Source organism: Lissotriton vulgaris, chromosome 7 (assembly GCF_964263255.1).
Source record: "Lissotriton vulgaris chromosome 7, aLisVul1.2, whole genome shotgun sequence".
In the NCBI taxonomy this organism is placed as follows: Eukaryota; Metazoa; Chordata; class Amphibia; order Caudata; family Salamandridae; genus Lissotriton; species Lissotriton vulgaris.
Window position 1 is genome coordinate 1515583657 of NC_141695.1, and position 14880 is coordinate 1515598536.

The window sequence follows — 14880 nt, forward strand, 5'->3', positions numbered from 1 at the left end:
GGTCAGACCACATGGACGAGAGGCCTAATCTCTCAAATTCCTCTCTTACGTATTTCAACCAAGGAAGTTTCCGCGCATTCGGAAGACTTAGGACCTCTGAAAGCTCTTGCCTGTAGTTCTTAAGCTCTGGGGTTACCCAGAGTTGCCTCCAGAAAGTTAGGGGTTTGAGGCCCAGTTCCTCATTTATGGGTCCAAGGCCCAGGTCAAGCCTGAGCGGCAGCAGTGGTGTGGTAGGGGGCAGTGATACCAACTGTCTTAAAAATGTGTTCTCTGTGACGGCGATCACGGGTGCACACTTGTGACCCCACAGTTCACCACCATAAATTACCGCCCCACGTGCCTGCAATTTATAAATTTCCAGCGGTGGGCCAATTGGTTTAACAGAGGATTTATTTAAGAGCTTGAGAATGCCTCCCGCTTTTTGAGAGAGCTTTAGTTGGGATTTTATTTGGTGTTGTACTCAGGTCATATTTTCATTTAGGGTGAGACCCAGATACTCGAACGTCTGAACTCTTTCAAGCCGGACTCCACCTATCGAGGGGCTCGGGCGTGTTGTTATCGGAGGGTTAAAAATAATGAATTTTGTTTTCAGGGTGTTTATTTCTAACCCCCGATCCTGACAGAAAGACACAAAGCCGTGCAGAACTCGCTGGATGCCCATAGGGGTCTTGGAGAGTAATAGGGTATCATCTGCGAACATGATCGCAGAGATCCCAGACCCAGCAAGCTTTGGAGCGTCGCTATTGAGGACCGCATTCAGGTGAGCGATTACCCCGTTGACGTAGAGGCAAAACAGGGTGGGCGCCAAGACGCACCCCTGTCTTACCCTCCTGCCAACTGGGAATCTAGCTGACAAAGAACCATCTTTCCCACACCTGACCTGTGCGTAATTCACAGTGTGGAGTCGAATTATCATTTTCAGAAGAGGGGGAGGAATACCCAATTCCGAAAGCATACTCCACAGTTTCCGGCAAGGGACTAGATCGAAGGCCGCACGAAGATCCACAAAGACTGTGTATAGTGAGCCGCCCTCGATCTTAACAGTTTTCCAGAAAAGCATGGTTAATCGAAAAATCTGGTCCGTGGTGGATACATTCTTTCTGAACCCAGCTTGGTAAGGGCTTAAGATGTCGAATTCCTCCATCCAATCTAAGAGGCGGTCTAGAATTAACCTCGTGAAGAGCTTTTGCGACACGTCAATGAGGCTGATTGGCCTGTAGTTGGCTGGGAGCAGAGGTGAGCCCTTCTTTAAGATAGGGACTATCTCTGCTCCCAGCCAAGTACTTGGGACCGCCATGCCCCCCAAAATTGCATTAAAAATAACCATTAGATAGGGGGCCCAGACCCTGGGTTCGTGTTTGAAAAGATCACTGGGCACTTTATCCAGCCCTGGGGCTTTACCAGATGGAAGTTTGGAGATGGCAGCCCTAACTTCTCCCTCAGTAAAATCAAGCTTGGTCGTATCAGCCATAAAACTAGGAACTAATCCTCCTAGAGCCAGGTCCTCGTAGAGTTATCCCCCTGGTACAAGGTATGAAAGTGTTCTTTCCACACCTCCGCAGCGATGTTAGGTGCTACTCCCGAAACGGGGTCAGCCGACCCAGTGCACACAATTTGCCAGAACTTCCGAGCGTTTCTTATTGACAATGCAGATGTTAAGTTTTCCCAATTCTTATTCTCCCACTCAACCTTGGCATGGTGAATTAACTGCCGATATACTATCCTCCTTTGTTTTATAAGTTCCCTGTTATTATTTTGTTTCAGGGCCTCGAGGAGTTCAGTTTTCGAAAATCTACAGGCCTTATTGTACCAGGTGGGTTTGTTACCGGCACTTCTCCCTCTAGAACCTGGGGGGTTTAAAATCTCTGCTAAGGTATTGGCTAGTTCCTTGTTAAGATCACCTAGACTTATATATACTTCAGGCAGGGGATGCTGCAGCTTTAAGGAGCCAGCGGCTTCCAATACCGGAATTACCCGAGCATATAGCTCCGCCACTAGGTCTGGGTGAGTGATCAATTTATCCCATCTAACCCTACGCCTGTTACTTGATAAAAGCACCCTATTGACTGGTCAGCACTCTGTGATGCAGGTATCTTTGGAGATACTGGGGGATAAAAAGTCTAAGATCAGCGCATTATGATTGCTTTCTCCCATAGGTACCACCCTAAAATCAAGGACCTTGTGCCAAGCACAGCTCTCCACAAAGATATAATCCAGGCGTGACTCCTGCCCAGGTTTATTAAAAGTGCACCTTGAAGGGATATCCGATTTTACACGGCCATTGCAGGCCCTGATAGAGTGCTTCAATGTCAGGGTCGTAATTTGTACGGCCAGTGGTGCCCATGACCTTGTAGGGGGACCCACCACTTGATGAATTTTCCAATGCTCATCCTCTTCCTGGTTTGCACCATCCAACAGGCCCACAAGTGGCTCAAAATGAGAATTGTGGTCTCCCCCTATAAACAAATGTAACTCCATCGGCGATCTCATTTAGGAAGGCGGAGAGCTCTTCAATGGTTCTGGACTCAGATGTAATACTCACAGGTCTAGAGTAAATGTTGACCAAAGCGAGTCTAGAGCCATTCTGCCACTCTAGGACCACACATTGCACATCCTCTGTTGCAGTATCCATGACCCTGGTGCTACAGCCCAAGTGGACTCCCACCCAGATTGTTAACCCTCCCCGACGGTCTACCCTTTCCCCCCACCTTGCAGGGACTGAGTATGAGGCAAAACCAGATCGAAATTGTTCTTCCCTCGCCCAGGTTTCCTGGAAGAGACATACATCATTCGTATCTATGAAAGAGCCCCACTCAGGGCAGGCCATTTTGTTACGAAGACCTGCCACATTCCACGATAGAATTTTTAGTAGTGTAGAATCAGATGGGGGACCTTGGGTTCGCGAGGTGGATTCTACATCGGTGGAAAGCGTAGCCACATTATGCAAAGATGCTTGCCCCATAGCCTGACTATCGATATTAGGCCCAGAAGAAGCAGCCACCGGTATCCCTGGGTGAGTGATCCTCACACTGCCTGCTTCCTGGCCGCTACACTGAATCGAAGCGCCCGTCCCCCCATCTCGGCCCCCAGAACCAGCTTCATGGTGCAGTCAGTCTACCTGGTCCAGGCAGCTATACCTGTTGATGTGAAAGTAGTCGGTGGGCACAAAGGGCTCATAAAGATTACTCCTGAACCCTCTATTGTGTCTGCTAGGTCCCACCCTTGTCCAACCCTCTTCAAGCCCAGGTTCAGGTTGGATGTTAGCAGGTGGGTAAAATAATGACAATGGGAGTGTCTGGATTGCGGTATCTGCCATTCTGCCCGGCCAGTTTGCAGATATGCGAGACAATCCCAGGATTCCTAAAGTTTACCAAAATACAATCGCCCTTGATTTTTTTGTTAGTATTTCCCACCCACGAAACCCTTCTGACCATTAGCATTTCACTTGAGATATGGGGGGTGGAAGGGGTCTATGGGTGTTCAGCCAGTTAGCTATTTAATTTTTCAAAGACACAAAAGATTCTACTGCTGAATTGTTAAGCTCGGGAACTCCGGTTAAAACCACTACGTGGGGAGCAGCCTCAGGGGGTAAGTTGACTACCTTTTTCAACCTCACTCTTTTGCCATCAGCATTAGACCACTCAACATTCACCGAAGCCTTTCTGACCAACCTATTAGAATTAACCGATACAGCAGAATCAGTGTTCTGTACTGAGATAGGGGGGATTACTTGGGCAGGGATGGTTACTGAAATGGGGAGGTTGGGTGGAAAAACACCCCCCCCCATTAGCTTCAGGGGCCCTCTGCGTGCTTCCCAAAGATTTTAGATGGTCCACCATGCCCCCCGGTGGCTGTTTCTATTGTTTGTAGCCTAAGATCAATACGATCAAGTCTAGCAACTAGGGGGTCAAGCAAAGTTTTCAAAATATTTCCGAGGGCGTGAGTGAGCTGGTCACCCCTAGCATTCGCTACATCCCCAAATCTGAATGCGGTGTGCTGCGCCACAGGCAGGATTTGGGGGGGTGGGTTACTAATATCATTATTAGCTGGAGGGACCACCCTGACTGCTGTGGGGCCTACGGTCTCAGAATTAGTGGGCCCTTTGTCTAGTTTAGCCTTTTTTCCACCCCTAACCTGTGCCTCTCGTTTCCTTTTTGGGACAGCCCCTTCCCTAATTCCTCGTGACTGAGGAGTAGTAGAATCGTGCCCACCTCCGGATGACACACTGTTTTCGTTTGATGTCACAGGATTAACCTCAGGAATAACCGGGAGGGGGTCTCTATGCATTACGGGGCTGCACCTAAGCTCTTAGAGTACAGTGGTTATTGTTTGATCAATACTGTCTAGGATGGCAGTAGGGGAATCCCCGGCCTTTTCAGGGGTTTTGGCATTAGCTATTAGACCCAATGAGGATCTTCTAACACTTTCAATTCCCTGAGAGAGCCGTCTTTCTAGATTAGTTAATTCATTAGTCACAAGTGAACTTGCTCTAAGCAGAAAATTGTCCAAAGTACCTGCCACCATGTTACTCGACGCTGTGGCTTTACTTCTGGTTTCCCAGGTTGTCATAGTCCTTACTCCACAATGGTCCTCCGCCCAAGAATGAGTAGGTGCCTATTGGGCACTGGCGCAAATAGTCAGACGCCAAGAGGGGTGGCCCGGTCCGGTCTTACTCAGTCTGTAAAGGGCTAGAACAGGCCCGCCCTTGGCCCGGTGCGCGCTCGCGCGCGTCCGCGAGGCGGAGAGGTGTTGTCGATTAAATCCGTCCAGGCAGGGGCGGGGACAACAGGGGAAGAGGACTCAGCTGTGAGCAGGGCGGAATGCTGGTCCTCGCAGTCCCCGGTAAAGTGCTCCTCTAATCAGCAGCAGGCACACCACAGCGAACGGCACCTCTATGATTGCAAGTTGGGAATCCACCAAACCTTTGCTTGGATTCAACTGAGTGGCAAACCGTCAGAATGAAACTCATCATGATCACATAGCACTAAAGAAACACAACCCACCAATGCCTTTTTCTTTTAGCTTGTCACCAGTTGCCTCTGATGTGGCTACTTCTTATGACCGAGACATAGATTTGGGGAGTTCTCAAACAGATAAAAGATGGCTTGGGTCAGCACCATTTTAATAAGAAGCCTATAACACATACTCATAACTTTGCACTAAATTCAGCAACATATTGCAACTGACAATACAACCCTTTCTACCTTTGACACAACCAGAAATGTCTGCTTGGTGACCCTGTTATTTTTGGCTACAAGAAAGTACCTGGAATAAAAACCATAAGCCTCATCAGGTCTCACATGCAGATAGCTGCAGCTGTCTGTTGTCGAAAGCCCTATAGTGGCAATACTTATACTTACAGTGGGCTTTGGGTTAACACAATGATTACACTTGGCTGGCTTCTTGGATTATCTGATTTGCTTGCTTCGTGTTCGATGGCTTTCTTTTGTCTTTTTGTGTTCGGCTCTCTCCTGGAATACTGCTTGTATGTCAAACTTTTGATGTGATGACTTGTACCCTTCCTCTGCCCACATTTACAGAACTGCTTGTTTTTTGCTTTTAGCAATCCGTGGGAGTGCATTTGTTTTCTTGCTCTGCCCACTGCTGCCCATCATACACACCCCAGTCCTATTTTGCTTTTTTGATAACCTTCTCTCCACTTGTCTGCGGAGCTTACTTGCTTCCCCTTGCTTCTCTGTTATTTCCCCAACTGTCATAAAAAAAAAACTTTTTAGGAGAGCCCAGAAACTGACTAGCTCTGCTGAGTAGGTTCTTTCGTAAAACCCATGTTTGCACACCTTTCAGTGGTTTACTTTATTTTTTATTTGCGACTCTAAGGGTGACCGCCATCTTGGAATGGTAGAGAACAAAATGGTAGAATGACGTATGCATACATGTGTGCTGAGAAGCATCTGCACAGGTGATCACAAGAGGTGTGTACAAACACACACACACACACACTTTGCCCTTTTTGCCAATGCTGTACTGCATCAGTAATAAGCATTGTTTATTTGTCGATTCTGAACACCATCCACAAAAGCACTGAAAAAGCCAGTAGGAATGCATTGCAAAGCAAAACGTTGAGACTTATTGTAAAGTAAGAAGGGACTGAAGGAAGGTTCAAAGTATAAGTGGTCTATTGAGAAGTTTCGGATGATGAACTACAGGCATTCACAGAAGATGGAAGGACGATATTCCGTCGCCAAACGAGGTTTTGTTTGCTCCAAGATTTACAGAAGCGTAGCTTGCTTTACTGATGGAAAGTCAGCCTGAAATCTTTGAAGGATCCTTGTTTGCAGCAAATGATGCAGCTGCAGAATCTGGTTTGAGACTAAATATATACTAGGCTATTAAGGCTAAAGAAGGCCGTTACGTCTTGTCAGCCTGGTTGGGCCTGTAAAGGCTGCAGACTTCACTTGGGGTTTTTGCCACTGCAGCACCGATTTTGATTTTGTCAAGGGCCTCATCTGCTTAATACAATGTGGGCAAATGGTTAGCTGGTGCATGACATTGTTCTGTAGATCATTAGGAACAGAAGAGGCATGCAACCATGCATGCCTCAGAATGCAAAGAGAGCTGTAACTACCAGTAGTCAACTAGATCCTTATAAATCTTTAACAGTGACAAGCCTCCTCCTTGCACTCTGAGAGCCAGAAGAGAAAATCGTTGCATCCAGCGGAAAAATGTCTCTAAATGTTATCCATTTTGCAAATTCTAAAATGATTTACAAATAGATATAGTAATTAAAGGGACAAGCACAACTTAAGGTAGAAATGTTTAACCTGCATTTTTCTTATCTTAGCAATCTTATCAGAAGAGGTTCTTGAATCGCCCCTCAACAAAATACTACACTAAAAATGGCATACTGAACTGCAAAGTTAGCCATAGCAACTTAGGATTCATCCATGGCCCTTCTTTCTTAAAGTTGAAAATAATTATGGTGAAGGCTCCAAATGAGATATAGTCCAAGTGGCAATACAGTATTCAGAAATACAAAACAGGGGGCGGTAGAGGGAGAGATCAGCCAGGTTCGCCCTCCACAGCAATACTTATTCAAAAAAGATCTGAAAAATTCAGATCCAGAGAACCTGACTAACTACTGGAACATGACACCTTTAGGTCTGTTTCAGAAAACAGGGAAAGAAAACTTTTTCTTTATAGTCCCCTCACTCACCGGAGTTTCCTCACGGTGACATGCTTCATCATTGGGGCTTCTCAACCCTCTACGGGTTGAGGCGTGCTGCGACTATCGCAGTTGCGTAGGAGCACTTTTTTATGAAGACTATGTGTCGTGTAATGTGAGAGAAAGGGGAAAATGAAGTGGAGTGAAAAATTAAAAATATCCTACTAGTGAGCTAAACTAACTTTTTTCAGGCTCCTAGTGGATATATTAAAAATGGGGTGGTTTACTAGGTAAACCGGTTTTATTATGAAACACAGTGCCTAGTAAAAGTGTCAACTAGTTTCGAGCTGTACCCCACAGCTCTTCTTCAGGACTACAACAGGGTCCAGCCCTGTGAGTACCACTCCAAAACAAAAAGTGAAAAGTATGCCTATATTAATTTATGAATATACATACTCTTTTCTTGCAATTCATTGGCATATTTTTTCTGAGGTTTCACTGAACCTCATGGTCAATCGCGGGAAAGTCATATGTCCCCGTAATTACTTGTTACGAGGCTCTGTCTTGGCGGTAAACCTACTCGGCTCCCCTTGAGACCGGCGATCAAAGTATAAGTGGTCTATTGAGGAGTTTCGGATGATGAACTACAGGCATTCACAGAAGATGGAAGGACGATATTCCGTCGCCAAACGAGGTTTTGTTTGCTCCAAGATTTACAGAAGCGTAGCTTGCTTTACTGATGGAAAGTCAGCCTGAAATCTTTGAAGGATCCTTGTTTGCAGCAAATGATGCAGCTGCAGAATCTGGTTTGAGACTAAATATATACTAGGCTATTAAGGCTAAAGAAGGCCGTTACGTCTTGTCAGCCTGGTTGGGCCTGTAAAGGCTGCAGACTTCACTTGGGGTTTTTGCCACTGCAGCACCGATTTTGATTTTGTCAAGGGCCTCATCTGCTTAATACAATGTGGGCAAATGGTTAGCTGGTGCATGACATTGCTCTGTAGATCATTAGGAACAGAAGAGGCATGCAACCATGCATGCCTCAGAATGCAAAGAGAGCTGTAACTACCAGTAGTCAACTAGATCCTTATAAATCTTTAACAGTGACAAGCCTCCTCCTTGCACTCTGAGAGCCAGAAGAGAAAATCTTTGCATCCAGCGGAAAAATGTCTCTAAATGTTATCCATTTTGCAAATTCTAAAATGATTTACAAATAGATATAGTAATTAAAGGGAAAAGCACAACTTAAGGTAGAAATGTTTAACCTGCATTTTTCTTATCTTAGCAATCTTATCAGAAGAGGTTCTTGAATCGCCCCTCAACAAAATACTACACTAAAAATGGCATACTGAACTGCAAAGTTAGCCATAGCAACTTAGGATTCATCCATGGCCCTTCCTTCTTAAAGTTGAAAATAATTATGGTGAAGGCTCCAAACGAGATGTAGTCCAAGTGGCACTACAGTATTCAGTCAGAGATTGCTCCACAAGCAGTACATTTTTCACACACACAGATTAAATCAGTTATGAAAAAGCTCCAAGAAACCAAGTTTTGTAAATGGAGATTAGAGCCAGGCACAAATTGTATCTGGTATTACAGAAGGAAGTTTTCTGATAGCAGGCAGGCTCAATTTCAGTATCAGAATCTGGAGAACCTGTAGCTGGGTCCCCCTGCTGCTCTTAGGTGGGGAATGATTAGAAACCTCTTTTTTAACAGGCAAGAAATTATCAGTATCCAATAAGGTTCCTGATCCTGATCAGGAATAAGCAGAGATTCTGACGTAGTTTAAGAAATGTTTCAGTCTACACATGATTTAGCAGGTCAGTAAGAAACAGGGAAAGAAATCATTCCACGACAGTCTCTTATGTTTAAAGTTGTACTACCTGTTCAATCATGCTGCACTTCCTCTTATGAACACCAGGAGGAAGCAACCTCGCCATTAAAGTAAGAGACTCATATTGCAACACGGGAGCAACATTATCTGTGTTGAATAACAATTAAAATGTTCAGGTCTGTGACCTGAAACAACATAGATAAACGCTAATTTAAATAAGAGGCAGGGGGTAGCAATATCCTCAGAGAAATGTGTAGTCAGGACCAAATACACAGAAAAACCTACATTTTCAGGTGTAAACTGAAGTGCCAAATGGTTGTTCTCGAGGCAGAGAAAAGAAGTACGTTGTTAAAGAATTCTTCAAAGTCATAAATACTTAGCAATTCTGGCACAGGATGTAATGAAGGTTAAACATTCACCTTTGCTACCTGTGAAGTCTCAGCTGGAATGTAAGGCCTAGTATCAGGAACTCTGAAGTTGTCAGTACATAACTTTGCTTTTCTTTCTCTACTCCCTTGTACATGTTTTGAGCGTTTTCAGAAAGAATCTTCTAAATCACCCTCTGATAGCAAAATTGGTACAACTGTGAATCAGAAATATTTTGTTCACCCGAAAAGCATTTTCAATGAAACGGAGCGGAGCCTGGGTTTTTTTCTGAGCTTGCTAGAGCACACTCCCAGGTAATACCAAAAGTGATCAACAGACACCAAGCCATGAGGGAGTCATGCCTAACAACCTCTCAAGCACTGGATTTTAGAACGGATCTATCAACTTTTTATGGTCCAGATTATCCCCTCATTAAGGGGTGTTTGCGATCATCTTACCTGTACCAGAAGGCATCAGTGACTAAGCCCAGTTCTACATCCTTCATATTGGAATGGGCCAGCTACCTTCCCACAATGAAGTCCAGGGTTTCCCTAAGCATCAGTCACCTTTATGACATGGACAGAAGATAGCTCCTCCGAGACCTCAGATGAATTCCAACACACAGAAACTTACCAAAAGGAGTTTTTCCTAACATGAAATGTAGACTTTGTGTGGGAAAGGAGTGGAGAACTGACTGGTGAATCCAAGATGCTGCTTTAAGCCCACCATGGGCAGCATATGTTGCAAATGGAGGCTAGTTCATTTACTTATACTGTATATTTTCATCACATTAGAAGAGAGAGTGTTAAAAGCAAAGTGTCAAGGACATGAACATGTCAAAGAAATGCCAACTGCACAAAAGAGGAATTACAAGAGATGGAAAAGTCCTGTAACTAAAAACAAAACCCGGAATGGCCTGCCTTTAAGGGTGGTTGTGTGGGGTTTTAGGTCATGGAGTGATGCTCATTTTTGGAGAACGCTAAAACCTTGGAAGTATTCTTTATAAGGATGTATTGCTCGGTACAAGCAATTCCCACCTGCCCAAGATGGGTTGGAGAGCGGGACAACAGAGAATCATGAGCTGTCAAGCCTTGCCATCCAAAAGGTTTTTAACAAGGATTTCCTAGCATTTGTTATTTTGCTTCATTTGGAAGAGTTGTGCCATTCTGAAACCCCCTAACAACCACGGGTACCTTCATCCTTGCAAATTGGGACTGTCCTTGCTGTGCTGTCCAACAACAATCTTCATTGCCCACACACTACAGTACTACAATAGGCCATGCATCTGGCTCTCCCAATCACAGCCACTAGCTCTTTCTTACCCTTGTATGTAGTAGGCAATACAGTGAGGTAATCTCAACTCTCTCATACACCAGACGAAGGATGCTCATGTCAGGAGAGGAGCACAAAGCAATCAGCAGCAGCAGGTTGGGGTGATGCAGGCTACTAGAAAAAAAGATGACGGATCTGATCAGTCCTACCAATGTTCTTACATTTCCCAGAGAGCTGAGCTACTATAATGGGGGTCAAGTACTGCTACGAACCATGTACTTTGATACTAACATATAAGGACTGCTGTTGCAACCAAGACATTGTTACACTGGGGTGCGAGCAGAGCAATTGGGTGTAAGGCACGGCATAGTAAGAGTCTCCCCATGGCTGTGAAGCTCAACCCTGGTTAATGACAATGGTGAAAGCATCTGCCCCATGGTACTTACCAAGCTCAGACCTCCTTTCTAGTAACTACTTTAATGAGTTAACTCACCCTTTTGGCACATAAGAGGTTGTAGAGCCTACCATTTTGGCCCTCGTTTGCTACAGACGATGCTGAGTGCTACGATGTGTACTTGTTGTGCTTTGATACCTGGTGGACAAAGAACCACACAATTTCGAACCAAACGTTTCTAATCTGGTAAATATAACTGCACGAGCCTCTCTCATTTGGTATTAGTGGTGCTGTCTACCTCTCCCTTCTTTTTTGGTACCTGCAGCACTGAGACTCTGCCCTCTGGTATCTGAGATAATGAAGTCTCGCGTTTTCTACCTGTAGTACTGAAAATCGCTCTATTTAGACTTACTTTGGGACCTACAGTGACTCCTTGTCCTTTTAAAAACGACAGCTCAGACAGTGAGCATCACCATTTGGAACCTACAGAGGTAAGAAACTCCCCTTTCAGTCGTCTGTGCGGATAGCCCTGCTTTGGTAGCTCCAGTGGTGAGTCTCTACCGTTTTGTTTCTTCCTTCAGGTGTGCCTGCAGTGCCACAGGCCATTACCCCCAGGTCCCTACGTCCTCGACACCTTCCTTACTAAATGAGATTATCACTATCTCTGACAGAAAAAGAAAAAGAAGGAATGCTGGACCTACCCTCCCCCTCCCGCCGGGAGTACAAAAGGGTACATGTCCCAGCATTCCCTCTGTTTCTTTTTTCTGTCATTCTGACAGGGATTGCTGTGGCGCGTGGAGCATGGAATCGGCTCCTGCGCCGAACTTACCTCCGCTGGGGCTTCGTTGTCCTCGGCGGCATGGATGGCCTCTCCCTCCCTGCCGGGCTTGGGGGGAGTGGCGCGGGCTTCTTTTGGCGCTCCTGGGGGCCGCGCTGTGATGTGGGACCGCGTGGGCCTCGCGTCTGCCCGATGGCCGCCCCTCCTTCCTGCCGGGCTTGTTAGGGGGCGCGGCCGACTTCGCGTCGGGGGTTGGCTGGTTGGATGATGCCTTCCTGTGACGTCGATGCCTGACTTCCGGTTTGGGACAGGGTCAGGCGCTTCTGCCCAGTCGTTTTTTCCTGATTATAAAAACGGGGGCAGCTGGTGAGTACCGCGTAGCGGTGTTTCTTTCCTGTGCATTTTTGCTGGTTGCTACTGCCTCCTGTGTTGTTCCTTGCTGTTCAGGATGGGGAAGAGTTCGAGGAAGAGGCGTCACAGGGAGAGGTCCTCCTCTTCTTCTTCTTCTTCCAGTGTATCTTGTTCTCCTTCTCCTGCCCGGTCCAGACACCGTGGTGGGGGTGGGGATGCGCGCTTGAAGCGCTTGATCAGGGAGACCCTTACTGAAATGGGTTCTGGTGGTGCCGGACGCAAGGTGCCTGCTGCGGCTTCCGGTGCTTCTGCTTCTTCTGCTGACGAGTCGGCTGGGGCTGGTGACTCTGAGCTGAAGGGGAAGTATATTGAAAAGGACGCTCTTCCCGGTATCCTGATGCACGTGAAGCAGAATATGGGCTTTGCTGATGACGCTGTTCCCAGTACTTCTGGGGGTTCTTTGCTCCGCCAATTCCAGAGTTCTGCAGCGGTGGATGTTCCTGTTCATCCCTTTATTAGGGATGTCCTGAAGAGGGAGTGGGCGGATCCGGATCGCATTATGGTTCCGCGTTTTATGGCCCGTCTTTACCCCCTCCGGGATATGGCTACGGATCTTCCGGATTCGATCCCCATTGACTCGTTTGTTGCGAGTTTGGTGGGTCGCACTTCCTTATCTGAGGACGCTGTGCTGAAGGACCCTGTGGATAAGAAGGCTGACGGGGCTCTGAGGAAGGTTTATTCTGGCTCTCATCTGGCCTTGAGGGCCGGTGTTTATGGTACATATTTGTCGCAGTCTCTGCTATCTGACATTAAGTCTCTGTACCAGTCAATGGACGATGCCACGGACTGTTCTGGTCTTCTTGAACACATTGAGCGGCAGGTTGAACTTCTGTCCGATGTGTCTTTTGATGTGGTACGAGCTGCTGCACTTTCTGGTGGGGCCTGTGTGGCAGCTCGTCGCAGTCTTGTTCTTAAGGACTGGAAGACAGACTCCGCGCAAAAGGCTTGTGCCTTGCGTTTGCCTTTTCAGGGTTCTATGCTGTTTGGGGGGGGAGTTGGAGACCAAACTGCACAAACTGTTTAAGGAAAAGAAACATTCTTCTTCTTTTAAAGGGTCTGCTTCTGCTCCTGCATCTTCTGCCCCCTCTAAGTCTAAATCTTTCTTTCGGCCTTCCTTTCGTGGGAAGTTTGGGAAGGGCCGTGGAAGGTTCTCTTCTGGCGGGGGTCGGGACCGTAAGGCTAGGTCTCCTCCTCCCCCGAAGCCTCGCTCCTGACTCTTTGGCTGTGGTTCCCGGGTTGTTGGTAGGAGGGCGGCTGCGCTTCTTCCTAGATGCCTGGGTTCAGTCATGTTCAGACGCTTGGGTGTTGGGTGTTCTGCGGGAGGGTTACGAGGTGGAATTTTCTGTTCCCCCTCCAGATTACGGCCTCCGCCCGACACCCTGGCCTGCTTGCCGGTCCAGGAGGGCCCACCTGGTTCAAGGGGTGGAGGATCTTCTTCGGAAAGGGGCCATTCAGGCGGTTCCTCCTTCAGAGGTGGGGTCGGGCTTTTATTCCCTGATTTTTCTGGTGCCCAAGAATACCGGGGGTTTTCGCCTGGTCCTGGATTTGAGGGTCATGAACCGATGGGTGTTGCGGATTCCCTTCCGCATGGAGACCTTGCAGCGGATCATTCCGTTGGTTCTGCCGGGTCACTTCATGTGTACCCTGGATCTGCAGGACGCCTATTATCATGTTCCAATACATCCAAGGTCCCGTCGGTTCCTGAGATTTTGTGTTCAGGGGTGCCACTTTCAGTTCCAGGTTCTGCCCTTCGGCCTTCGCTCTGCCCCGAGGGTTTTTACGAAGGTTGTCGCCCCCTTGGTTGCCTGGCTTCATCTCCGGGGGGTGATGGTGTATCCCTATTTAGACGATTGGTTAATCCATGCTCCCTCTCGGGACCTGTTATTGGAGGCGAGAGAGTTGGTATGCTCGGAGTTGAGGCGGCACGGGTTTCTGATCAATCTGCCGAAGTGCCGCCTGACTCCTTCGCAGGATCTGGTGTTCATTGGGGCTCGGTTTCGCACGGACCTCAACCGGGTGTTCCTGCCGGATCCTCGGGTGGTGACCCTGTTGTCCCTTGCCCGCAGATTCCAGGCGGGGGGTTCCTTTCGGGTGAGCCTCTGGTTGCGTCTTATGGGTCTGATGGCGGCGACTGTCTTTACGGTGGCTTGGGCTCGGTTTCACCTCCGCCCCATGTGGTGTTACCTTCTGTCTCTCTGGGATCCGTTGTCCCGCGATTGGGAGTGTCTGGTGCCGGTGTCTCCTGTGGTTCTGCCTGCACTGCTTTGGTGGTCGGATCCAGTCCATCTGTCTCAGGGGCTCCCCTTGCAGCCCTCTCCGTCGCTGGTGTTGACGACGGATGCCAGCGCTTTGGGGTGGGGGGCGACCTTGGGTTCTCAGTCCCTTCAGGGTCGCTGGTCCCTGCTGGAGAGTCGCAGGTCTTCCAACTGGCGGGAGTTGACTGCTGTGTCCCGTGCCGTGATGGGTTTTCGGGTGTGTTTGCTGGGCAGGAACGTCCTGGTGAGGTCGGACAATATGGTGTCGGTGGCCTATCTCAACCATCAAGGGGGGATTCGTTCGGCTTCCTTGAACGCAGTGGTGGTTCCGTTGTTTTGTTGGGCGGAGGGTCATCTGCTGTCTCTGACTGCGATTCATATCAAGGGAGTGGACAACTGTGCGGCGGATGTCCTGAGTCGCTGCTTTCCGGCTCCTCTGGAGTTGTC

At 47.7% G+C, this 14880-nt stretch overlaps 1 protein-coding gene across 1 annotated transcript in view; it reads right to left on the reverse strand.

Annotated features, from left to right (window-relative positions):
* Positions 1 to 14880, reverse strand: part of LOC147705912 (inactive serine/threonine-protein kinase TEX14-like) — a 722788-nt gene that overhangs the window by 435049 nt on the left and 272859 nt on the right. The window contains exon 8 of the mRNA XM_086929575.1: positions 10646 to 10769. Within this exon, the coding sequence (XP_086785701.1) occupies positions 10646 to 10769 (124 nt within the window). The remainder of the gene's footprint in view (positions 1 to 10645; positions 10770 to 14880) is intronic.